This window comes from Magallana gigas, chromosome 7, assembly GCF_963853765.1.
Source record: "Magallana gigas chromosome 7, xbMagGiga1.1, whole genome shotgun sequence".
Lineage (NCBI taxonomy): Eukaryota > Metazoa > Mollusca > Bivalvia > Ostreida > Ostreidae > Magallana > Magallana gigas.
Window position 1 is genome coordinate 13,833,949 of NC_088859.1, and position 27,032 is coordinate 13,860,980.

Below are 27,032 nucleotides of genomic sequence, written 5' to 3' on the forward strand. Positions count from 1 at the left end.
TGTCTTATAACACTTATGCTTTTGACAGGCTCGAATGCTGAATCTGAGCCATAAGTTTTGGATGCTGGATGAGGTTTAGGTTTTTGAGCTGGTTAAAAGTTTCTAGAGCAGGTGCCCTTTGATAGACAAGTCTTAATTATTATTGGTTCAGTCTTTATCAAATTTGAATAGATGATGCATCTTGTGATTCTGATGCACTCACCAGGCAAGGATGCTGAATCAGAGTCATAGGTTTCAGATGCTGGAGGAGGTTTAGTTTTTTGGAACATGTCATATTTTTAATAGATAATAATACTATTTCAAACCTACATGGTTGATCGAACTATTATATAAATGAATCATAGATGTAGCTTCAGATAAAGAGCCCAATCTCCATTAGCAAGACTGCTAAAAAAACTCCTACCTCACTCAAATTTGCTTGATAACTGTGTTTGTTGTTAAAGGATATAACATGATTTCTGTGTTTGTTGTTAACATGATATAACATGATTTCTATAATACAGTATTGTATGATATGATACACTATTATATGAGACAATATTTATCAAATAATATTATATTGTAAAAAAATTATATAATACAATTTGATATATCATACTTTTTGTATATATCATATAATATTGCATATTATGATATGATATTGCATTATATCACGTTATAAATTCTGTTATTATACTTTCATGGTAAATACTGAAATCTGATTGGTTTAGACGCAGTTGACAATCCGTTCTATTACCCTCAGCGCTAGCAACACACTTAGCAACGGGTAACACAACAAATTGTTACATGCACGTAAATTATGCGCGTACGGTTCGCCATAGAATTCACGCCATATCTATATAAAAGCAATTAAAAAATTCTCTAAAATTAAGACATTCAGTATAATAAAATAAATAGTGCCTGTTTGGGAGGATAACAGTTGAAATTGACACCCCTCAAAAACTATTGTCAACCTCCGCTTCGAGTCGGTTGACAATGGTTTCCTCAGGGTGTCAATTTCAACTGTTACCCTCCCAAACAGGCACTATTTATATAATATCATATGTTACAATATTGTGATGTATTATTTGATATTATATGTATCATATGATACTATATATATGTTATGTGATGTATTATGTGATAATTATATAATTTATATTACAATACAATACCGGATCATCTTAATGATACAATATCATATCTTGATACTGTGTCTTATGTAACAATATCACATTGTTTTATTATATAATGCAGTATTATATTGTTATACATGATATTTCATATGACACAATATTGTATAGTATTATAGGATGCAATATCATATTTTATATTTCTGTATTGATTAATATTGTATCTTATAATATCATATGAAATTATCATATGATTATCAAACAATTTTTTAATATATGATATATGATATTGTGTCAAACCACACTACAGTATCAATGAATATCCAAGGTCATTAACTATGATTTTCATAAAGGTGATGCCTCGTCTCGTTGAGCTTTGTAATCTGTAATTACTTATGTTTTCTATATGAGGGCCTATTCAAATGTGGGAACTCTTCTTTATTTGGACCTCATCCACTTCTATTGTATGGGAAATTGATCCGAATATATCTTTTCAATGATACAGTGTATAAACAAATTTGTTTAAATAAGGCTGAATACAGAAGGAGAATATAATCCTTTTATTTTAACCTGTAGCTCTTGAGATAACAAAGGATGAAAAATAACAGGTACAGATATAATTCAGAAACCACAGAACCCAATTAATGAGCACAGAAATAACAAATTCAAAAGAGGACTTTTAAGTCTTGCATTGAGCTACAAATATGAACTTATACAAAATATGAACAGGACATTATGTAGAAAATACAAACAGATCTGGACAGTTAAAAATATTACAACAAACTCAATAAAAAAGAAGTTAAAAAACAAAACAAAACAATTATAATGTACAGGTTTATAAAAAAACCAAAGCCCCGGGCATTAGTAAAAAACACAATATTCTTGGCAAAGGCCTCATAAATGTCTCACAAATAAAATGAGTTAAAAAAAGAGTAAAAATCAGTTAATATGGTTTTTTTAAAGTCAAATGGGTTTTTGCGACTCAAAATAAAGACAAATGGAGATCATGATTTATTTCTTTCAAACAAATAATTAATGGAATTATTCATTGATGCACAAATTTAAATAGTGCCATTTGGTTCAGTCAACCAAAGATTATTCCTTACCGGCAGTATCCTTGAAGCGTCAATGTAAAAATGCCTATATACAGTCAACAATCTATAACATAATCTCATAAAGAAACTCAGATCTAGTGGTTCATGGAAAAAAATTGTCAATTCTGTATTTGAATAGAAACTTTTTGTGTGGAGGAAATTACCTCAAATTTTACAATGACTAAAAGTTTATAACCATGGAGATAACTTTGTAAAGACGTACATGTCAAAACTGCACTTCAGTGAGTAACACACTTTGTGCATTATTCACTTCTGCAAATTTCATCGAAATGGCAAAATTTTACGCCACTAAAATATCCCTCTCAACCATGATCTAGCTGATTCCGAATTGGGATAAGCAAAATTTGAGGTTAATTCTAAAAATTCTGGGATGTGTACCTGGGAAAATGTATGTTAAAAGTTGTAAAATAATTCCAAATATCTATATAAAAAAAAGATTTTTTATGAATTATCTCATTACAATGAGACATAGATGGATAAACTGATTAAAATGATTATGATCATAGGAATGAGATTTTTGAGTAAATATCACCTGAAGCAAATTTTAAGAAGTTTATATAGAGATTTTGTTGATACATATAAGAAAACATATATATACTTTCTTAAAATGCCCATAGTGTATACATATAAATCTGGAAATAAGTACATGTACAATTTATAATTCAACAAACATTGTAACAAAATAGTGCTTTCTTTTAATTTCTTAGGCAAAAAGAGTAAAAAAGAATTGTTTAACAATATCTCTTAATTCTTTGTTAGTAGTTCTGCACAATCAAACAGGTTTATATATTTTTTTAATGATAATATTAGGAATACATCTAACTATATAAAACAAAATTCATTTTTAAATATCACAGACAACAATACTTTAAGGAAGAAATTAACAATTCATTTTCTTCCAAAATTGCTGATAGCACATAAGTATTATAATGCCAAAAAAATCCTGTTCTTTAACATGGAATACAGATGAAACTTTTATGACAATTTCTTTTCATGAATATACATGAAATGTGAGTATGGATGCAATTTACTAGCATATGCATAAAAAATGCATTTGAAAAATATATGTTAAAAATGTACATGAAATGTAACTAAATTAATTTACATTCTTGAAAATACTGTCACATTTATTCCATGTAGGCCTACAATAGTACATATCATCCTTCATAATCCCTTCTACAAAATTGGGATTTAACATCTCATTAACATCTCATTAATATTCATGATATATTCATACGGATCCATCATCCAAAGGAAGAGCATTCCTCAGCAGAGTAGTCCCCCATGACAAACTAGTAAAAAGATCATGGTGTTGAATGTTTGGAGAATAAATGTTTCCAGATCTAATAAGATTATATCCATGAATATTAAAAGTTAAAACTAAAATAAATAGAGAAGATATGAATGAAGGTCACACACAGTGGAAACATATCCTTTTTCCATACAGATGAGATTAATGACGACATAAATATGTATAATTTATGAGTAGAAACTTGTACAACAGAAAATAAGCATGACTGTTAGTTGTCTTTAAATTTGTATATCACAAAAAAGTACAGACACAGATTGGAAACATTTCCATAGGAAATCATTTTCCATGAAGATGAGATGAATGACTGCATGAATTTATGTACAGATAAATGGGTACAAAATTGTACATCAGAAAAGGAATATATAACTGTAAGTTGTCTTTATATCACAAAATAGTACAGACACAGGACTGAGACACAGGAGTCTGAGCCCGGACCTGATAATGAGGGGGTGGGAGAAAATGATCCTCCTGCTGAGCGAAACTCACATGGTGCTGTCGTACCTCCGGGTTACCTTGGTAACTGATGGCCGACTCTGTGGCTATAGGTGGAGAGTAAATCTCACTAGTTATACTGCTGTTGTCATTAGAAAACTGTTTACTAATCACAGTCTCTGTGTCAAAATACTTGGTCAGGTCAGGCACAATGTAGTTCATCAGTTTCTGGACAATCTCCTTGTACTTGTCCTTCAGGTCGGCATGGATACCAGTACCGCCATGACCCCCAACACCTGCAAAATTCATTATTGATTTTAAATTGAAGTGTGACGGTCAGACCGGTTCGATTACCGGCGCCAGATAGCTCAGTTGGTAGAGCACCTGACTAGAGATTCAGGGGGCCCGGGTTCGAAACCCGGTCTGGTCCGTCATTATTTCTCCCATCCCATTACATTTGGTGCCGTGACCAACCCCTGGAACTGACAGGTGAACTCCTGCCAGGGGAAGAGCCTCGATTGATCTTCGGGGACGAAGATCATTTAAGGGGGGAGGAATGTGACGGTCAGACCGGTTCGAATACCGGCGCCAGATAGCTCAGTTGGTAGAGCACCTGACTAGAGATTCAGGGGGCCCGGGTTCGAAACCCAGTCTGGTCCGTCATTATTTCTCCCATCCTGTTACAGAAGAGTAATTTTTTTTTTTTTAAATCAGTATCAATAAATCTCAGCTTATTCATTTACAAAAATGAAATCTTTGTACCAACAAACAAAACAAAATTGAATTTCATAACCCCCCCTCCCCCCCTTCTCTCTAAAAATCTAATGTAAAATTGGTTTTCTTAAACCTCCACTTTTTATATGACTTGCCTACCTTTCATGTTAATGTAGACCAGTTGTGAGAAGATGAGTGACATCCCCCCGGGCGGGGGCCAGGGAACCTCCTCAAACATGATGGGGATGATGGTCTTATTCAGCAGGTCGGCTAGGCTTAGCTCTCGGTTACAATGGTGGGATACTACATATTTTGGCGTTATACAGGCAAGAACCACCTACAACACACACGCTTTATCATGATCATGTATAACATACTCCCAACATTTTACCATGTAAAACATTCACATACCAGTAACATTAAAAAATATGTCAATTTCCCTATTACCTGGTACTCTCAGCCTAAAAATTTGGTTATCTATATACATCAAGATCAGAAAATTCCAAACAAAAATACAAATTTTTCCTCATTTCTAAAATAATTTATCCCCACAGGTTTAGGAATAATCATATCTTCATTGAACTTTCAATACACAGTTTAAAAAGTGCAGTTGTGTCCCTTACCTTGCAGTTTCTAATACCCTGGTCAATTTTGGCACTCAGAAAATCTCCCCCTCCCATCTGTCCTATGTCCATCCAGCAAGAGTAGCCACTCTTCTCCATTTTGTCCCTGAGGGCTTTCACCTCATCCTGGGAGTCCCACTGGTAACTGATGAAAACCTGGGGTGGATCTTTGTTTGTGTCTGTGTCAAATTAGAAAATCAGGAACATTGTAATTTAGATGGGTTTTCATTAGTCATCAAAGCCAAATTGTCTATGTAGAAGGAAAGTTTGCAGCATAATTTCAATCTTAATTTGGATTATTTCTGCATACTAATGTTAGCAGAGAGGTAATTTGGACGAAATCAACACTTTCAACACAAATATGAGATCACAATGTGTAGCTCCACTGAGATTGCCAGAGAATTCAATTTTAACAGCAACTCAAATCATGCTACATCAAAAGATAGACTGCCAGCTAATCAGGGTCAGCAAAATAATTCTAAGGTTGCTGCTAAATACATTTATCTACAACTCAAAACATGAGATCAAAAATCAGTCTTTCATCTCTAAGCTGTAATATAAATGAGTACATGTAATTAAGTTATTTTCTCCCTACTAGACATTGATAGCACAGAAGCCTACCATTAGCCTTCTCAATGATCTCCACTACATCGTCCCTGTTCATTTTCTCCAGAAATGCTATCAGCATGTCCACTGAGAGTGAGGTGTTGCCGCTGGTGATGATCCAATCTGTCAACAAGGCTAGGCTGGGGTTCAGGTCTTCCAGAAATTCCTCTATCTGAGATTCCTTATGACCTGTTACAAAATGACACACCATGATTTTTCCAGAAAAATGAGTAACAAATAAGGACATAACTAAACCTTGCTCAAGTTTGATGCAAACCTTGAACAAAAAATCGTCAATTTAGAACTCATATATATTCTTCAATTCTATCATACTATCTATAGTGTCTATCTTATACCATACTTAGATTTTTCATTGACAGTCAAAACAATTATGACCTTGAACTCTACAGTTTGACCTTTGATTGGGAGATTTTTGACCTGATACTAACCCATAAGCTTTGCCAAGGCTAGCCAGTCTTGGTTTTCCTCCCCAGAACTCAGTAACTTAGCAGCACCTTTGACCCACAACGGTAAGGAGGGACCATGTTTTTCAATGTTTCCATATGATTCTTCAAGGTCAATAGAAGGCAAGATCTGGCCTTGAAAAACTAGGTAAGAAAAAAAATGAATCATCTAATGTTTAATTTTTCATAGTAGAAAAATACACTGTTGTAAGTTGATAAGTAACATGTTGAACCTCCTAACCTGGTGAATGGGTCTCAGGAAACCACTTTTTAATGGATGTGGTTTTGACTCTTCTATGATCACAACATACAATCTGTAAATAAAGCAATAATACAAGAATATCAAAACCATTTCAATGTTTAGTCACATCATATAAATGTTCCTGATCATTTTCCAAAATTTATTACCTTTCACAATGATTGGTGTAAAGAATTTTCTGTAAGATTGATACAAATACCTAGCCATAGCTATGGACAAAAGATATGTACCCTGTTTGCTAAGCACTCATCTAAATCTAGGAAATGAAGACATCCCTCCTCCTTGCAGGCATCGTCGCCATGGAGATAACATGGCCGCCCACAAGGACACTCTACACAGGTATAGTAGGTTAATCTCTTCATCCAGGACTCCTTCAGCTCTAAAAGACTACTCTCTAGGAAATTCCTTAACTGAAAAGAAAAGAATTCACATTCAGCTGCATAAAAATCAATTTCATATTGATATACACAGCTCATACATTATTGTCTTGTTTTGATGATCAAGCATGAAACAATTTGTAATAAATTGATGGATGAAAAGGCAAATCAAACTTGGTTAAGACTTACTTTGGCACAGGCACTTGGTTTGGGGGACAGATTGGTTTGCTCTGAATCATTGGTTTCTGATACATCACTAACTCTCATCACTACAATCTTCAAATATACCAGTATCATTCATCATTGAAAAAAAACAAAACATTGTAACCAAAGACTACGGGTAACTCTGGTAGACTAAAGGAAAAAAGCAAAGTTAACAAAAATAGTTTTTTATAACAGAGTTCATAAATGGTACCTTGATTCTATGAAAGTTTCTAGGGGCCATTTCTAATACAAAATCATGTTCATCATCTAGGAAAAATCTAGCTAGGGTTTTCAGCAAACAGTATGGCTCTTTTCCACTGTTGTCAATGCACCATTTTGTGGTTCGGTTGACAATTCTATAAAATAATCCATCTGAAAAGGAAATAGAATAAACAATTAAATAATAATCAACAACATGCAATTTTTAAAAAAATTCACAAAAGTGTATTTGGAAATTTGTTTGATTTTCTTACCGGGTAGAAAACCGGCAAAATTGACATAGAAGACTGCATTATTTGTGTTATCACTATAAGGACGCTTGTCCACATCGCTCTCACTGGTCATTCTGGATGGGACAAAATAATACTTGGGCCTCTGGTTTGCCTGAATAGAAAAATTCATGTGTATATTTCATATAATCAATACTGCAACATGTTTGTTAAGGATGTGAAAGACATTTATTGTGACAGTAAAAATCTCATCTACCATTCATGAACATTTTGAATTGCGACAAAAAATATTATTGATACTAATCCTCACTCACTAACATTGGATTACTGATAATCCATATCCTATAAAGAATGTAAAAATTTGGTTTTTACTAGACACTAAGCTGGGTCTTACAAACACTGCTTTATATTATGTTTGATTTGATACTGGTTGAAACAACAGGTATTCCAAAAATACCTGGGTGTAGGCAGGACACAAAAGGTCAAACTTCTCCATCAGACCCAGAAGAACTGGCTTCTGCATGCTGACTTTCTTCCAGATATCTTCCAGAAGGGAATCATCAAGGATGCCCTTCTGTTCAAAAGTTTTCCATTTGTCTTTACTGAAACTCCACTGAAAAAAACCCCAAAATTATCATATAGAAAATTTTGCAACTTCACATAAATTGAAAATACATAAGGAAAATTAACTGGTTGATGAAATCTGCAAAAAATTGGTACACTGTGCAGAAACCGACATAGTTTTTAAAACTAACCTTATCAGTTTTTGGCTTAGCGAGAACAACCGATCTGAACATGTCCACCAGCCAGTGGGGCTGTAGTACCACAGTATTCCTGAGGACATTGTCAATGGTCCCAGAGCTGCCGTAGTGGATCAGCAGCCCCAGGTCATGGTAGAAGTTCACCATGATCTTTATCTCATCCTCATCCGTGATGCCCACATTTCCGGCAAGCTCTTGAATCTGATAGAAAAGGAAATCATTTTTCATTAGAATTACTTGTATATTATCTACAGAATCTTTATCTATTGACCTCATCCTATTTCATCATACTTTGGTACAGATTTACTTTAGCTATCATGAGTCCTATATATTTAACATAATAATAGAAAGAGGGTAGACATTGAATTGTTTTGTCAAAACATGTTTATATCTACAAAACCCTTATCAGAAGGACCATTAATCATACTTTGATGCAGATCATTGTACTTTTAAAATTGGACCATTTGAGTCCAACATTTTTTAAGAGAATTGTGAGAGGGTACTCTTTGAATTGTACCATACCTGATCATAGGAAGCATGAGTTGCGTCCCCTGCCACAAGTTTTGCGATCTCCTGTTCAAACCTGAGCCATCTGAGGGGCATCTGTTCCCCCATGTACGGCTCCTCACTGGCCGCCTCTTTAATCATCTTCCGAAGCTCCCCAATCTACCAGACACAATCTCAGGTTTCAATGACAACATACCACATGCACATGTAATAATCTCTCTTAATTAAATAGCGAATGTTCCTGAGACATTGAGACATGCTTCATTTGCAAAATTTTGCTAATTATAACTTCCTTTTAAAGCCTTTTTAAAAATTAAAAATTCAATTCACAATTCTCCTAGATGTAAATTTTCCACTTGTAAATTTACACCCATAACCATACTGTAACATCTTTAATGGAGCCTTAAATCACATCTGTAAAAAGCACAATCAACTTTACCTGGGGGTCTTCTCCCTCTTCCATGTCATTCTCTATGGCTACAAATGGAGTAATGAGATGTCTGGTGTAAGGTTTGTCCATCATGAATGTCCGTAATTCATCAAACTTCTCCTCAACCTGTCAATATGTTTTATAAATCTCTATTTCTACTCATATCCATTTAAACTGAAAATAACTATATTTTGATGCATTTCATTCATAACAATCATTCTTGAAATCTAATTTCCATGCAAGGACTTATATCTACTGACAACTACATGTAACAGTACATGTGTTTCAAAACATTTTTTATTAAATCCATTGGATTGTGGATACTAGTAAAAAGCTACATGTAATTGTATTTCAGACCATTTTAAATCTGTTTGATTGAAGGTAAATCTGTTGGATTGCGGATAAATCTATTAAATCTATTGTATTATGTATAAATCTTTTGGATTGTGGATAAATCTGTTGGATTGTGGATAAATGTATATCCCTCACCAGTCGTTTCTGCTCCACCTCGTCCTGTGACAGATTGTTCCTGTGGGTGCCCACCACCAGTATAGGGGGAGACAACCTGTTGTTACTGATGGAGTTAGTGCTGTTCTGTGAGGTGTGGCTATAGATAGTCCTCAGCCAGTAGTCCATGTACTCTAGAGTACTCCACTCATCCATAGAGGAATTCTACACAGATCAATATTGATCAAAACAAATGTTGAAAAACATTTCCCCCAGTAATTTTGATCTTTTGTACACTCTTTATAAAATACATTTATCTATATTAATTTATTGTAAGTACCGGTAAATGTATATCAAGTAATTTTTCCATTCTATGATGACCTAAAAATTAGTCTACTGAAGAAACCAAGAATGACAATCATCTTATAATCCTAAATATCACTAAGCAAACATTTCTCCTAAACAGAACTGTTTAAATGCAAAATATTTGTTTTGTTTGGTTTTCAGATATTTGAGTTGATCATTTGTCAACATAAGAAGTGGCATTCAGATGCAATAAAACTACTGACCTCTGATCTTGTGGTGTGTAAATCATGGCATAGGTTGAACACAATCACGTACACAGCTCGGGAAGATAAAAACACCTGAAGAATTAGCAAGTGGCACTTTATATTAGAGTGTTCCTGAAAATCATGTCACTCAAAAGAAAACTCCTTATCAGAAATACATAACTGAAACTTCTTATCAGAAGCTTCATACCAATGGTTGCCTCCACACCCCCCAAAAATTAATTTTGCAATTGCATACTTTACTTAGATGCACTAATTGGTATAGTAAGGTGTTCAAATGAGTGTACTAGTTGCTACTTACTTGGTGGGTAGTATAGTAAACAGACTGTCCAGAGAAATCCCAAATGTTGAGCACCACTTTCTTCTCTATGTTGGTTTTGTCCGAGTCCTGAGAGTTGGAGGGCGTTGCTTCAGAAACAAGTGGTTTAGATACACTAGACTGTCTCCTGTAATGTCACATACACCTTTGTGTTAATCAAGTTCTATCTTTTCTGATAACTACCCAAAACATAAGCTCATATGTACTAGTTTGAATACCCAATTTCTTGAAGTACAATGTACATGTAGTTTGCTTTCATAGATTCATAAAATGAAAATAATGATCAGAAGTAATAAACTTAATGTGATTATTTACTTGAATGAGGAAGATTTGGATAGTTTGGGCTGGTTCTTTGAGGTAGTTGGTTCCCTGCCTTTGTCAAGCATCTCTTCCACGAGTTGTACGACCCTCTCTGGAACGTCGGTGAACATCTCGGGTGGAACATGAGACAACTTCTCTGGTATATGAGCTATCACACCATGTACAGAGGAAGTAGACTTCACACTCTCTAAATCAAACGGCTGGAAACCAATGATTGTATGATACTTAAAGAGGTTCCTACATTCGTTTTTCAAAATAATTCTCATGAAAGACAGAAGTTACCTTTGAAAACTTTATCGTTACCGCTATTTATTATTTTCAAAAAATATATATTAAAGAGTTGAAGATAAATATTTGTCATTGCAAACCATAGCATATAGACATAAATTGTAAATCTTTGCAAACTGCTTTGAGATCTGTATTAAAATTTGAAATACAAAACTTCAATGTAAATGTAGTTGCTAATAAAAATTAGTTCTAGTAGTTTCTGAAGAACAAATCTGTATGAATGATTAATGTCATATTCTTTAGCTTATACTGAGTTGACATAGGCTGATTACCCTTTTGCCCGACTTTGCGCTGTCTCTGCTTGGTGCCCGGCCCCTCAGGGTGGACTCCTTCCGTAATTTTGGTTGATTTAATTCCTTGACAATGTTCTCAGCCAACGCTTTGTGGTATTCCTCCTCCAGACCTATGACTCCTCCTACAAAATACATAAAATGCATGTTTTTTCAAAAATTACATTAAAAAGCAATTTTCATACAAGAATGGTACACGTGTCATAAGTATCTTTGTTGAAACAAGTGATACATCTTCAGAAACCTATTCCATATATTTAATCATTTTAATGCAAATTGTCATGAGCATAATCTGCAAGCTTTTTGAATCAAATAATTAATATATTACCCAAGATTCCAAGCTGTTTCTGCTCTTCCTGCATATCAGCCTCTTTTTCATAATCCCCCTGTATTGCCATCTGCCATCTATCATGCAGATTGCTGAAGGAACAAGAATTGGACAGGTCTATTCCTACTGTCTGCTCCTCTTCTCTGTTATGTCTGGAATGTTTAAAATAAATGAATCTTTTTATTGTTGTGTTGCAGGAATTGTTTTCTTTTTTTTTTCAGAAACTTCCTCCTTCGACTGTTTTTGATCCAAGAACTACATGAATGCAATAAAACATGTATCTACCTACTGTAGAAGCACATAGTTTCGTTGAGTTAATATTCATTGTTTTTTAACCAAAACAAATTTCGTTGGAATTAAATTTTGTCATATCTTAATCTCTAAAATGTACCACCTATCAACACTCTATTCACCACCATTTAAATTAAAAATCTGTCATGAATTTAATTTCGTTGAATAATACTACCAACCAAAATAACGAAATGAAATCCTTAACAGATATTTGTGCTTCTACAGTAATTAATTCAATAGCGGCCATGCAGTGATTATTTAGTCTTTTCAGACCTTAATACCATTTCATCATTCTTGAATATAATATTGCAATGTTCTTGTCATCTTTTAAACAAATATGCAAGCTGAGATAATTCACCACATCATTCAATATATCAGTACCGGTACTTGTTTCAAATCTTTGTTTATAAATGTTTATTATGCATATTCACCACACTGAATGATGTTTTTCAATTACCGTACAGCCATGTATCAAAGGATAAACTGTAACATAGCCCCCTTTCAGTCTCCTGTCATATCTTTTTAATTAAGTGTCATATATATAAACTAGAATAAAAAACAACTTTCCAATATCTCTGATAAAAAAAATCATGATAAAAATTTGATTCATATTTAAACATGATGTGTCAATATAAATGGCCTGCCCACATTCAAGTTTGATATGTATTATTTAAATGTCAATGGATATGAAAATACCATGCAATAGAATATCATATTACTGCTTCTATTTTAATTTGGTTGAGTTTGAAACAAAATAACAAAAGTTTCCAAGAACACTGAGAATACAGTTTTGACCTTTTGTTAACATGTTATCAAAGGACACTACTGTAATTAATTAATGCACTGAAAATAAATTTATAAGATATTCTTTCTTTCTTTGTTCTTTTGATGCCAGAAAGTACACAATGGCAATGGTACTGAATAAAAAAATTCATGACCATGTTGCAGTTAAATACCAGACAACTTGAACTAAACTTGCAACTTTTACAAATACTGTAGACTCCTTACTTTACGCTAGTACTTAATTCTGCGATTCTATCTTTTTGCATCAAATCGCGAGAATATAAAATCGCAAGCAGCAATTTTTCAACAAATTTACTTATAGTTTTCATCTGTCCGAAAAATTGAAGTCAGCTTTTAAAATCCATTAGATGTGCTTCTTGCAATTTTACGTGGATATTAGTTCCTCACGTTTAATTAGGAATTCACAGTATACTAATAACATGCATAACTAAGAAAAAAAATGTCTATAAGAAGAAATCTTTTCTCCTATAACAGTGAGCAAGATAAAAATTTTGATGTGAATTCAAGGGCTACAACTTTACTTTAAAAAAGACAATTTACTTTAACAAATCAAGTCATTAAATAAGAGAATTAAGTCTGCATGGAAAACATATAATCACTGAATGACAAAATGATGGAAGAAACATTTTTTATGGCAATGCAGGGCAAGGCATAAAACTTTTTTTTAAACATCAATTTAATTCATGACGGCCAAATATGGTGCATCAATTGCCACTTTTTAAGAAGGAATATTATGGATCAAATTCCATAATTTGTTAATATTAATTTAAATTCCTTAGGGAGGGGTATCAATGAAATCCATGCGAATTGCTGCCATAAATATCAATTCAGAGTAGCCGTAGATATGATATTTCAGAGTAGATTGAGTGTTGATAGATTTTGGAAATGAAAAAATCCCCTCTACAAAATCATTTTTATAGTTTATCAAGTATGTCAAACAAAAACAAATTACAAAAGGTTCAAGAAGATCAAGCTGAGCTACATTAGCCTGAATTGGCACCATGCAGCAACAAATTAATTGCTCACACGATGTTAATTTCTGTTTTATGTGTCTGATGACTTGGGATAATCAATTTTTCACCGGACAATACGCTCCACTCTTAGAGAGCTCTTATTCTTATCCCTCAGACAGGATATACATGAATAGACGGCTTGCAATTTGTATATGGCCACCTTATACCGTATATTAATGGCCAACATTTCTCTGCCTATTCTTGATAAATGCTGCTTAATTTACTCCTCCATGTTTTCAACCTATTAAGATAAATAGCTGTCCTTCTCAAGTAACAAGGAGGGTGCAGCATTGTTATAGAATTTCAATGCCCTGCTGAAACAATTCATCACATTTTCCAATAAGCACAGCATGCTCTTTACACAGGCCTACTAGCTGCTTTGATAAAGCTGGCAAAATATCTTTGTTAATTTTAAGCCAATTCACTAAGCCTCTTATTTGCATGATAGAACTTGCTATCTAGAATGCAAATTCGAAGCCAGTCTATTTTCTGATGAAAATAGAGGGCTTGAAATATCTGTAAGGTTATGAAATCTCTTCCTTTTTGCATGTGTCTCCATATTTTAACACCTTTTACCTGGTTTTCTGTAAGGTTACATAAAGAACTTTTTTGCATGTTAAATTTTTTCCCCAGCATGCTGCTTGATACATACTTTTGTCAAATTGTCTGTATAAAAGGTTACATATGTACAAACAGATTTTCTTTTTTGCACCTTTACCTTTTTTAAGCTTGTTTTAAAATTAATGTTTGAATACCTACTTTTGTCTGGTTAATGCCCTCTTCAGACTGGTTTTGCCCACTCGGTCCTGGCCCACGAGCATCAGTCTGGTTCTGTAAACCGGTTGTGTACCAGATATACAGGCCTCCTCATAGGCATGAACAGCCTCTGGGCCTCGAGCCAGGATCTCCTTGGGGGCATCATCTGAAGATAATCAACCCAAGTTCTTTACTTTCATCATCCTTTACATCTATTATTAACTGCAGAGTCGATCAACGGAATTAATCAGGTACTCTCTCTACCCGTTCATTATTCATAACGTACTACATGTACTTCATTCGTACAGCTCTTGTGAAAACAAATTGCAAACTTAAGTATCATTCATGTTACTGCATTAGACTCTTTAAAATAATATGAGCAAGAAATAAACTAAAAGGCCTTCTGATATTGTCCAATCATAGCTATATTACTCAAAAGCTATTCTGACAGTATACCTGAATACTCCACCAAAATGAATATCAAAAATGTCCAGATTTTAAGTATCAAGAAAACAAGATATCTGTAGACATCAGACTGCGTTAATTTGGCAAATTTGCATATTTAAAATAAAATTTATATGCAGGTCCTTTGATGAACAATTTATGCACAAAAAATATCAGCACAATGACAGTAAGCATATCAAAGAAAAGATGTAAACATGAAAAAAGCCATGGGTCTACTACATTATGTAATTTATAAGATTTTAAAGTCATCAATATACAGTTCATACACATCCAAAACTAAATTCCTCAATACTAGAAAAATATACTGGAATATGTTATCGAAAACAATCTAAAACCTGGATAGGAAATCATGGATCCTTCATAGATCATCACAGTTGATAATTAATTCCTTCCCTAGAATTTTTGCATTGTTCATTTTTTTTTTTTAAAACACTCTCCCCTAACCCTATTCCACACGCAATGATAGTTTGATATCAGAAGTAATGACCAGAGGTGTCCCGTCGTCATGTCGATTTATTTGTGCCATTGATTTTTCTGTCTCTGATATCTGTCCCAGTCCACCTATCATATCCTTACGATCCACTTACTTATGGAAATACAAAGGTTTATTAGTGGAGCCCTCCCTGACAAACTGTTTACATTTCCGAGGGCAAATTTTCTGTTATCACTTCTGCCATTGATTTCACATTAAACCACCTTTTTTTTACTGCAAAAATGTGCCCCTCGCAGAGACAGTCAAGGAACAAAGTCAATTATCCGATTCAAGGCACAAAATTGCATCATCCAGGTACTTTATTATTGCACAGCATGACACTTTTCACTCTCCGAAATGAATTTTTTCGTAAAAATGTGCGTAAAGAAAAAATTACACTAATTTGTGTGAAGAAAAAATCTGTTGTACAAACTTATTCTATAATTCATTCTATAATAAAGAAAAAGCTATAATGAAAAAAGCTAAAAAACACAACATTATTTTCCATCAAAGAGTCAAAAATATAAAGCCAGTGGTTGATTGACAGACTGTTATCAAACTAAATATCTGATATAAATTGAAAATGCTCGCTCGCTCTCTCTCTCTCTCTCTCTCTCTCTCTCTCTGATTTAAACAATAAGATAATGAATAATCTATACAAAAAAGTACATGAAGATTATTCTAACCTTTCATTTTTAGATTTTTTGAGAAAAATAAACTAATATAATATGAGAAATCCCTCATTATCACCAAAGTGATAAAATCAATCCTCAAATACCAGTGATTCAAACAATTTATACCAATATCTTGAGAAAACTTGAATATACTGCTTTACTACATCAAAGTTTTCAGTCAAAATAAAATTCAATGTGTTTTTTGTACAAGTACATGTATATTCATTTTACAAATTACACAAAATTGAAATCTTCAATAAACTGCAGCTCTCTAAGCCTTAAAAAGAAACAAACTGAAAAAAAGTTACAATAGCTTTTTTATCATCAAAGAAATTTATTTAACATTTACACTCTATACCTACTCATTATCACAGCCCATATACCGGTACCTCCTTGGCTCAATATGGTATAATACACAAGATAAGCAAGTTCACTGGCTCGCAATTAATAATGGATAATTCTTCAGATGTAGGCAAACGTACGCCTCTTGCTTCACTACCCTGCTACTTGGGTATGGCATTTTCTATCCACATTTACACCTAAGTTTCTACACTGGAGCATATCTTTACTGATCGAGTGTTAATTTAAAATCCATAAACAAGAATGCACACAACAAATGTTTGGCGAGTGCAGTGCTATAGATTTATTAAAGTTCTTTTTTTTTTCTCTCATGTTTCTCCTGAATTTTTTTTTGATTTGGTTACATAAAGTTTGCCTTTTACTCTTGGGTGTGTTTTTTCTATCATGCTTGTAAAAACATGGTAATATGTGTTCCATTGCTCCGTTTCCATGATCAAGTGAAAGATTCTTTTGAATCTTAAGAATTTACATAGCACCACTTCAGCTGCAGCTAGCTCCCTTTAAAATAAACTACCTCTATGCATGCCTAGTTGGTAAAATACTATTTGCGATTTAGATTACGCCCCGTTATCTCCCACCACGAAAAAGACATAGTGCACCCATAAATTAATTTAAATGGTCAATTTTTTACTGCACTTGAAATCTCAAAATAATAAATCGATTCTTGAAATTTATTTCTAAGCTGATAACTATACTGTCAATAGAGATCAATATTATGTAAGAAAAACAGGTTTTCCTTTTCTGTTTAGTCAGACATTTTAAATTTCTTTTTTAAATCTCTCATAATAAAATGCATTTTGCATTGTGGATTGTAAATATAAATGTACATAACAATGCAATCTGGAGTTTAACAAGGTGGAGGTGCATTTACAATAATATGAGACCTTTCTGAAAAAAGAAGGATGTTTTTAATCGGTAAATATATACATGATATAATATCAATACAGAAATTAAAGATGTAAGTCAATTCTATTTGTGCATCTCTAAAGAAAATGATTTAAAAAAAATATGTCTTTTGCTTAAGGGACAAACATTAAATAATTGAAGTGATAGGTAGACGGGTAGATGGTGTCAATCCATCAGCATTGATTTGTACATCAGACCTGATCATAAACATCTGAATCAATAGCCCCACATCAAACTAGTACACTGCAGTCATACCCTGATGCCAATAAACTCCACGTTTCAAACCCACTTACCTGCTTTAACGAACTTGGCACTTTTGGTGTTTCCATAAAGATCTAGACAAAGCCACAGGGGTTTTCCAGTGGGAAGCCCTTTAAGGCAGGCTCCTTTGTAGACATCATTGACAAAAAACTGTAGCTGTCCCTTGTTGTTTATATACAAAGTGACTTTGCAGCCTGATGAGATTATTCCCTCACTGACCGGACACACCCAAAACCCCTCCCTCTTTGATAAACTTGGAATAGCATACTTGGGTAGGTCGGAGCTGGAAAGTTTCCCTGGATCCACCGAGGTTACACCTATTCGGATCCCCCCACTCCATGCATCGGTCGTCTTCACTTCAAACGACACTTTCTGGGTGACCTTCAGGGGCTGGTCACTGAAGACAATTCCATGACAAAATGATAACTCAGACCGACTGGCCACCGATTTCACCTCTGTAAGGGTCACAGATTTTCCATGCACAGAGTGAAATTTCATTCTCCAGTCGATGCATTCATTCCTGATATGAAAAAAAATTCAATGCCACTCCTTAACACAACCAACTGGTTTCCTTCGGTATTCTGCGCACTGCTTCATTGGTTTTTTCCTGTTTCATCTGTAAATTATTAGACAATTATTCATTACTGCATTTTTTAGACACATGTTAATGTGTTGTTCATTTCAAAGACCAACACACATGGCCAATTTAGACTTTTTTTCTCCACATTATCACCATTATTGGGAATTTTATTCATAACATCATAATCTATATCAGTCTTACTTTTGTGAATCTAAAATTCAAAACATCAATGGAAATAAAAATCATCTATCTGGAAAAAGTCTAGTGTGACAATCAAGCTAAATCAATAATATACCATTATTTAGATATTTCTACAAGATGTTCACATCCTGCATTTTTTAAGGAAGTTTTGAAGAAATAGTTTGATATTCAGCTACCTTCTCCATTGGAAAATTATTCATTGTACAAATTTTTCTCAGAAAACAATTTGTCACATCTTGTATATGTAGCCTCTTCATTTAAATCCTATCAATATCCGCTACTAATTTTCACATCTACACGCAAGGGTTATCTAGTCCAATCATATACAACGGTAAAGAATTTCTATTTGCAACTGGCTCTACTGATAATCAACATCAAAGGTTACAATTATCATTTCTATTTATGAAGGATCTGAGTAAAGTGTGTGCATCTCAAAATTGTTACATAATAATTTTCTTTTGCTTTTATTGATCCATCAATATTAAAAAGTCCTCTACAAAATATTAGTTTTGCCCTGCAAAGGGAAAAATTTGAGATGAATTACCCCCCCCCCCCCCCTTTATGGATATCTGTCAAAGAATTTTTTTTACAATACCAGTTTACAGCAATTTAGGTATTGATTAGAATTTATTTGCAAACTGTATACAATTTATAGACAATATTTGTAATTCTGATTCATAGTCTACCTTCAAAAGTTGGTAATTTTTTGTTGGTGATGGAATTTGTGAAATGTTGATGCAAAAAATTCCCCACAAGCAAACTGATAAAAAAACATAATCCTTAATATTGGTTTAAATACAGCTTTATGAGCTTTAACCTGTTTGTTAAAGCACTCACTCTAAACCTTTACAGTAACCTAGTCTGAAATCTCTGAGTGCATAAAGGCAATTTAGTGTTTACTGCACTTTAATGTCACTAGTTGTAATTAACAAAGAGTTTAAATACTTATTACAGTAAGGTTTTGCATATGAAAAATTCATCTCCCTGATGATTGATTTTAACAAACTCAAATGATGGCGAGTTGCTTTTCTGTGGAAGAGGTGATCATTAAAATTTTGCAACTTGACTGTAACCCATTTTACAATACATGTATGCATAAGAAAGAACTTTTCAGAGATGTATCTTCACTTACTGCTAAGAAGTCAAAGAAATATCATAATTATTTTTTTTTCATTAAGGGAATTTTAAGAAAAGAAAGGGCTATATTCATTACTCAAGTTTTGAAGTCAAAGTTCTCAAGTTCAGTATGACAAAAAGAAATGTACCATCTCTTCAAAAGAAAATTTGCTGATTTAAAAAGATAATGGCAATAATATTTCTCATCAATGCAAAGGATAAAGAGAATCATATCTCTGTTGTATGAGTACTAGATCACATTTAATAAACTCCACACAGTCAGCAACTAATTATTTTCAGTTATAAAGGATATATATAATGTCAATAATTGTAAGAGCTTGCTGGCAAAGTTTACCTGACTTAACTTTGCTGGTCTCAAGAAAAGGTCTTGCAGATGACAACTTGCTCTCTTTCATAATCAATTGCCATAAAAATGCAATTTCTCAGCTCATGTTAAAATCAACAGACAACTTGTTTTTAACTACAATTTTACAAACTGACTTTTAATTCATACAGATGGATTTAAGAGCTTCACCAATCTTATGTGCACTACAGTGTATTAACAATATTAATTTGTGATATACACAGTGCCAACTTTAAATAAAATTTGCTTTCTCACTTACTTACAGGTAAAAATAGCTGTTTCATATTTACATGATTTGTCAGATGTCCACTTTCCAAATTGACAAACTGGTATACTAAAGAACTTTAGTCTTAATGTAATCTATGTTGAGGGCTATGACACCACATCCATGCTTGAAAACATTCCAACAGAAAATTACATTATCAATAACCATAAAACTAATGAGAATTATACAGGTGTATAATGTCAACATTTTTCCTTTAAATCTGCCTATCAACCAATCCTGTAAAAGTCTTTAGACAGCAGGGTTTAAAATTTAAGATAAATTTCTTTGAATTTTTTCACTTCTAAAGCCTTATGCTTCTGCATATAAAATGCCTGGCTGTATAAATCCATATTAATAAGGAATATTGTTTGTGTATGTCACAAATAAAGAACAAGAATCTGGGGAACAGCAATATACTTGTGTAACGGGATGGGAGAAATAATGACGGACCAGACCGGGTTTCGAACCCGGGCCCCCTGAATCTCTAGTCACGTGCTCTACCAACTGAGCTATCTGGCGCCGGTATTCGAACCGGTCTGACCGTCACATTCCTCCCCCCTTAAATGATCTTCGTCCCTGAAGATCACCCCAGGCTCTTCCCCTGGCAGGAGTTCACCTGTCAGTTCCAGGGGTTGGTCACGGCACCAAATGTAACGGGATGGGAGAAATAATGACGGACCAGACCGCGTTTCGAACCCGGGCCCCCTGAATCTCTAGTCAGGTGCTCTACCAACTGAGCTATCTGGCGCCGGTATTCGAACCGACTGAATTTTTTTTAAGACTTATAAAATACTAAGAGATATAGAAAAATATATCAATATACATTGCTGCTTTATGACGAAGTGGTGGTCAATATGGAACATTAGTTCATATACAAAAAAAAAATTATAATTTTTTTAATGTGAAACTTCATGTATGAGACTGAGTTCGAAATATTTTAATGAGAAATATATTTAATACTTGTCTGACAACAGAAAAATTCATTCATGTTCTGTACCAGAGAAACCAAAAATGGTGTGCTCAGTTTGTTTCAACAAGAATCACGAGTGCACTGATGTCTCGGCATATTTGCTTTAAATAAGAACATAATAAGAGTAAGTTTTCTCGGTTTACATTTATCTACTTTTATCCAGTATCTGATACACTTCATTGCACACAACAGTCAACCTGTATGTTCATTTGAAACGAATCAACGTTGTCTGCCTGTAATCTTAACAAGGGAAATTAGAAAAAAAAAATATACTTTACCTTTTTACAGATTGTATATATTTTATGTCAAAACATGTAACTTGAGTGGTCCCTCGGGTCAACCATAAACAAAGACCCCTCTTTATTGATACACATTCATTTACCTTTGAAATAAACGCAATACACACCCAATCACTTCTTCCCAGTAGTTCGTTCTTGTTTATTTCGATAGAAACAGTTAAAGTATGAAGTGTTATACATATAGATAATTAAAACATGCCATATTTGCTATTCTAAAACAAATTCTAATTAAGACGAATGGTTGCTCAATATTGAAAAGAAAAGACCCCTGCGGTTGCTTGTTTCAATCTAATTGCAGATCAAATTAACATTAATCTGCCACACCGGAAACTCTAGTTTTGCTATTTGTCTTTTTTTTTTTGTAAAAGTGGAAAAATGCGTAATTTAAGGCTCACGTTAAGTTTTCTAAGAAGAATAGTAAATCAGGGGCCCATTTTGAATACCCGGACATCTCTGCCGAACCCTGACATCCTTAGGAGTATTTCAAATATAACCAAATCTGATAGAAAAATACCTGCATGGATTGATGCAAGTGACCCAAACACCTTGAGCGATTTAACGGACAGTTTTATTGTGTACAATGACTTTATTTCAGAAGAAGAAGAAACTTCTTTAATGAATGAACTAGAACCTTACATGAGACGTCTAAGATATGAACGAGATCACTGGGATGATGTTAGTCTATTTTGCTTTTCAAATTATTCATTGCTATTACTATCCCTCCCCTTTCCCTCACTTCTCAAATTCGCGTGACAGACCACATATCAGTTTAATTGTCAGTGCCAGTTAGCTTAGTTGGTGGAGCAACTAAATAGATATTCAGGGACTAGGGTTTGAATCCCAGTTTTGTCTGTCACTACAGTATATTTCTCCCATCTGTTACATGTGGCTTGAAGACCCAACTCCTCACACTGACAGGTTAACTCCTGCCATGGGAAAATACTTGGGACATCAATCTTCAAGGGTGAGGGTGAAGATTGGGGGGGGGGGGGTTAACAATCAGATACTGGTGCCATATTCAGTACAAAGCAGACACAACCCAATTCCAGAGCAGACCAAAAAAGGACCCTAAGTTCAGTTGGTAGAACACCTTACTAGGGGTTCAGGGGGCCCAGATTTAAGTTCTGATCTAATCTGTCATTATTTCTTCAATCCTCAGGTACAGAGAAAGTAAAACTGAGTTTATTGTAAACATAAGTTCATTTATAATGTAATCCTGTTTGTGGTAACTTTGTTCTGTTGTACAGTATACACTGATATCTCACACATCAGTATGTTGAATATCATTGATAATTTGATATGGTGAAGATATTTCAAATTCCTGACAGCTATCATTATTAATTGATATTTTAGAATTTTCCCTCAGTTCAGTTGTATTCAAGATATCTAAATTAAGTTTTATATATAATATATACAAGAGGTAGTTTGCATTGTCATTATTTTTGAATGCATATCCGAGTGGAATCAAAATTTAAATATACATATTTGAAAATGTACCGTATATCCGGTAATTTTTTGGACGATCTAATTCTTGCTTTTTTTGTGATTTCCTTTAAATCGCAAATTATTGAATACACATAAATTATATTCTGTATTATTTTCTATAAGAAACTTTTTAAATCAAAAAATGACTGGCGCAAATTAAAAATGCAACACATTTCGCAAATTTTGTGACATGCGAAAAAAACGGATATACTGTATAATTGTGTTTTTGAGACAGTACATGGTTCCTTATAATTTGGAAGACTATTTTTACAATATGAAGACCATTGTTATGTTCTTCACACTCAATATGTTGAAAAACATACCCATGCATGCTAATATAGTATCTTTATCATCAAATTGCTTGTACATAATACTAGCTGGAAAGTATTCTTTAATTTTATCGAGTCTTTAATACATGGTAGATTTTTTTAATAATTTAGGCTATTCATGGATATAGAGAAACAGAGAGAAGACAGTGGAATGCTGAGAACAATAGTATTCTCAAAAGAGTGTCAGATATTGCCTTTCCTCCTCCTACTCCTAAGCTAGCCTATGTTCACATTTTAGACCTTGAAAAATCAGGAGTAATAAAACCTCATATTGATGCAGTTAGGGTATGATTTTTGAGAAATCTTTAATAATTTTTAATTGCTCTTGCTGATTGGTTTAAAGTTTAACTTATGTATTAACCATTCAACTTTAAAGAATAAGTAAGGATGAAACTACTGGTAATATGAAATGTACTTGTATGGTAATGTAGCAAGATATGATAAATTTCTCTTCTCAATTTCAGTTTTGTGGCAACACAATAGCTGGTTTGTCACTTTTATCAACAGCTGTGATGAGACTCACACATGATGAAGATGAATCAAAACGAGCGGACATATTGCTTTCAAGAAGATCATTGTATATTATGAGGTACATACATTAATTTTTTGTTTAAATCACAAACATTTTGGAAACAAAACACATTCAGTCATTCACTAAAATCTTGTCTTTCAACCAATATTCAAGAAGTCTAAATTCAGAGCATGGTCTTTCATTGAAGATATTGAATTGCATTTTCAATTTTTTTTTCCAGAGATAATTCAAGGTATCTTTATAAGCATGCTGTACTTGGTGAGAACGAGTCTGTGTTTAATGGACAGAAAATTGAGAGAGACAGACGAGTTTCAGTGATTATGAGAAATGAACCTGATAAAAATATTTCAGAACGTTAATCAGTATGATGGACAGTTAAATATTATAACATTCTATAATTTATTCTATGATTTTTTCCTACTTGAAGTAAGCAGATTGAAGATTCCAGATATACAACATGTATTATTTATAAATAAATATATACCCGGTATTTGTCTTAACAATAAATTCCAAACTTTGGGTTTGAAATGATGAAATGTTTGCAAATAAAATGGATTGTATTACAAAATTGGTTTTGAGTTTGTTCATGTTAATCAATCCAAAACTAGCACAAATTTTTGTGCGTCATAAATTGAAGATTTTTTTTTTTTAATATGGGAGGTACTGTAGCTTCCAGGTCGTCATTCAAATTTTTTCAGCTGGGAGCTACAGACCTGCAGCTAATGTAATATTGATACATTAAATGCATATATTCAAAGTGAAACAGGCTGATTGAAAATATTTGGTTCTCACTGAAAATATATTCCATTAGTGATTTCTATTAAAATGTAATATTTAATTTTCAGGTAAAAATAAGTACTTTATCTCTCTTATGAAATTTTTATTTTTATTCAACATGCGATTGTTGTTCAGTCATTGCATTCATATTTTGATAAAGCTGCCTCAGCAACTGATCAGTATTGTAGATTTAATTTAGTGTTATATAATGAGCTGATATTGTTTGTATTCTTTCAAATTTGAACATGGTAAGGGTCTGTGGGAGAAGCTACACCTACACGAAACAGCTTTTTCTCTCAATAGTTGAAGCATTGACATAAAAACTTTTCTTGACTTGAACTTTGCCTTGACTTAAAGTCATAGTCAAAATCATTTAGTGAATTATGAAACCTGCTCCAGGAACAGAATCGGGTATTTAACAGTCCTTAAAACAAGAGGCCACAATGCTCACCTGAGTCTCTGGCTTATGTGAAAATCTTAACATCAGATACAGAGAGACTGTAATTTATTTCACATTCATTAGTGATATTTGGTACATGTAAAACAATCTCTCTACAATTGTGTCCCTTCTTCACTGGGAATGTTTGCTATTACATTTATATTATAAGTAGCATTTAAATGTAAAATTAAATTCCCCTTCTTTCAAGTCTAAGGAGTTCAATAAAAACTACTGTTTGTCCAAACAGGTCTGCAAAAATGATTCATTTAGTTTCCTTTTCCTTTTCTGCCTCTGCTTCTTTGTGTAGCAATTCTTTTAACTGTGCCCTCTCCCTCTCTTGTTTATCTTGTTTGTATTGCAATTTTCTCTCCTTCTTTTCCTGTTCTGCAAGATCTCTCAGATAATCCTTAGCTTTAGTAGTATTTACACTTATTTGATAACCAAAGTGGTCATAAAGTTTCTCTTCCGTAAGTCTTTTCTTTTCTGCTGATCTTTCTTCCTTCAACTGAGCATTTCTTTTACGTTCTTCATATGCCTTTAACCAATCCTTCATTTTCAGCATATTTTTCTCAATAAGTTCCTCACTAAAAAGATAAGAGAATTTAATTTTATCATTGGCTGAATAATGACTATCAAATAATTTTGTTTGACAAAGTTAACTCGATCATTAAATGACAAGTGCTTGTCCATGTACCATGACATTTCCTTTTAACTCTATCAAAAGCTTTCTAAGGACTTAGGTTTTAAACAAAAATAATTTAAATTTTTTAAAAATTGACTCTGCAAACCAAAACCATCCACGTTCTTTGTAAGTATATACCGGTATACTGAAATGAAAATAACTGACTATGCAAACCAGATAAGTTACATGGTACAACAGGAGACCAAATTGTTCTTGATAAATTACAAGACTTATGACTTATCATATTATTATAATATTGAAAGAAGATAAAACATACTCAATTCCAAAAACCAATATTTTTGATACTGAATAAAGTAGCAAATTTCATTTCAATTTTATATAATATAAGTATTGAATTTTTTCCTCTGTTTATACCAAATAATCTAATCTCAGCCCAATGGGCACACCATTATATGTGCACTGTACCCGCCTTGTAACCCTTTTTCTCCTTAAAGATATAGAAGTGTACCCTAGGGTACAAAAGTATCACATCAAATCATAGTCCTAATTTCTTGCCATATATGCATTTACATATTATCAAAGAGTATATTTTGATATATGCGTACCCTTTCTTAAAATTCTCGGCTTTCTCCTCGTTAGAGAGCCTTATTCTTTCAAAGCTCTCTTCTAAAGGAATATCAAAGAAAGTGTCTCTATGGTTTTCTCTAGCTATTTCGTCCTTAGTTGGCCATAATGTAGCAGGATTTATTTCATATTTATCTCCATACATTGCATACATCCGTCTCTGGTATCGTCTAATACCCTTCTGATTATGAGGGGGGACATAATCTGCTTCAGGGACGGAGTTCCAATAATTTTTCTTCAGTTTCCTCTTCAATTTCTCAGGTAAGCGACTAACGTCCCGAATATCTTCAATTGGCTCTTCATCATCTATTTTCCTATAGTCTGTTATGTATTTGCTTGCAAAACGCTGTGAAAATTGAAGGAAACGGTGTTTTTTACAAACATAAATTTTTGATTGCGAGAAACGACATTGCACCAAGGAGGCTGCCATTTTCTCAGATTGTAATAATCGGACCAATATCGGTGCAAATTGATTCCAT

The 27,032-nt window shown here is 33.4% G+C and overlaps 3 protein-coding genes across 5 annotated transcripts; 1 reads left to right on the forward strand and 2 right to left on the reverse strand.

Moving 5' to 3' along the window:
• Nucleotides 1-1,657: 1,657 nt before the first annotated feature.
• On the reverse strand, nucleotides 1,658-21,854 carry LOC105329486 (uncharacterized). Of its 3 annotated transcripts, XM_066065479.1 has the most exons (23): nucleotides 21,704-21,854; nucleotides 17,962-18,545; nucleotides 14,795-14,957; nucleotides 11,928-12,079; nucleotides 11,582-11,724; nucleotides 11,016-11,221; nucleotides 10,683-10,827; nucleotides 10,382-10,456; nucleotides 9,855-10,037; nucleotides 9,375-9,491; nucleotides 8,951-9,094; nucleotides 8,423-8,629; nucleotides 8,125-8,280; nucleotides 7,692-7,821; nucleotides 7,430-7,590; nucleotides 7,204-7,290; nucleotides 6,868-7,047; nucleotides 6,620-6,692; nucleotides 6,364-6,522; nucleotides 5,930-6,103; nucleotides 5,309-5,487; nucleotides 4,845-5,022; nucleotides 1,658-4,267 (listed from the first exon to the last, which is right to left on the reverse strand). In XM_066065479.1, the coding sequence occupies exons 2-23, from the start codon at nucleotides 18,425-18,427 to the stop codon at nucleotides 3,924-3,926; spliced, it is 3,822 nt and encodes a 1,273-aa protein (XP_065921551.1). In that variant the 5' UTR covers nucleotides 18,428-18,545; nucleotides 21,704-21,854; the 3' UTR covers nucleotides 1,658-3,923. The 3 variants fall into 3 exon arrangements, with proteins under 3 accessions (XP_065921551.1, XP_065921554.1, XP_065921552.1); XM_066065482.1 differs by lacking the exons at nucleotides 17,962-18,545; nucleotides 21,704-21,854 and adding an exon at nucleotides 16,765-16,979; XM_066065480.1 differs by lacking the exons at nucleotides 17,962-18,545; nucleotides 21,704-21,854 and adding an exon at nucleotides 15,592-16,146.
• A 191-nt stretch (nucleotides 21,855-22,045) lies between these two features.
• LOC105329447 (alpha-ketoglutarate-dependent dioxygenase alkB homolog 7, mitochondrial) lies at nucleotides 22,046-24,638 on the forward strand. The gene is made up of 4 exons (XM_011430697.4): nucleotides 22,046-22,399; nucleotides 23,650-23,823; nucleotides 24,003-24,127; nucleotides 24,291-24,638. Exons 1-4 carry the CDS (start codon nucleotides 22,100-22,102, stop codon nucleotides 24,427-24,429), a joined length of 738 nt encoding a protein of 245 aa, XP_011428999.3. The 5' UTR covers nucleotides 22,046-22,099; the 3' UTR covers nucleotides 24,430-24,638.
• An 876-nt stretch (nucleotides 24,639-25,514) lies between these two features.
• On the reverse strand, nucleotides 25,515-27,012 carry LOC105329448 (large ribosomal subunit protein mL64). Its single transcript, XM_011430698.4, has 2 exons — nucleotides 26,535-27,012; nucleotides 25,515-25,870 (listed from the first exon to the last, which is right to left on the reverse strand). The coding sequence occupies exons 1-2, from the start codon at nucleotides 26,981-26,983 to the stop codon at nucleotides 25,549-25,551; spliced, it is 771 nt and encodes a 256-aa protein (XP_011429000.3). The 5' UTR covers nucleotides 26,984-27,012; the 3' UTR covers nucleotides 25,515-25,548.
• Between the last annotated feature and the right edge of the window lie 20 nt (nucleotides 27,013-27,032).

What these genes read in the sequence shown, in the direction of transcription:
- LOC105329486 (XM_066065479.1), bottom strand. Translation starts at nt 18,427, where the DNA reads ATGAAATTTCACTCTGTGCATGGAAAATCTGTGACCCTTACAGAGGTG. An exon ending in GCGCAAAGTCGGGCAAAAGG is followed by an intron (nt 11,222 to 11,581) that starts GTAATCAGCCTA and finishes ATTGGTTTCCAG; the next exon opens with CCGTTTGATTTAGAGAGTGT. An exon ending in AGGTGGAGCAGAAACGACTG is followed by an intron (nt 9,492 to 9,854) that starts GTGAGGGATATA and finishes ACATATTGACAG; the next exon opens with GTTGAGGAGAAGTTTGATGA.
- LOC105329448 (XM_011430698.4), bottom strand. Translation starts at nt 26,983, where the DNA reads ATGGCAGCCTCCTTGGTGCAATGTCGTTTCTCGCAATCAAAAATTTAT. An exon ending in GCCGAGAATTTTAAGAAAGG is followed by an intron (nt 25,871 to 26,534) that starts GTACGCATATAT and finishes TTATCTTTTTAG; the next exon opens with TGAGGAACTTATTGAGAAAA.
- LOC105329447 (XM_011430697.4), top strand. Translation starts at nt 22,100, where the DNA reads ATGCGTAATTTAAGGCTCACGTTAAGTTTTCTAAGAAGAATAGTAAAT. An exon ending in AACGAGATCACTGGGATGAT is followed by an intron (nt 22,400 to 23,649) that starts GTTAGTCTATTT and finishes TTAATAATTTAG; the next exon opens with GCTATTCATGGATATAGAGA. An exon ending in AGATCATTGTATATTATGAG is followed by an intron (nt 24,128 to 24,290) that starts GTACATACATTA and finishes TTTTTTTTCCAG; the next exon opens with AGATAATTCAAGGTATCTTT.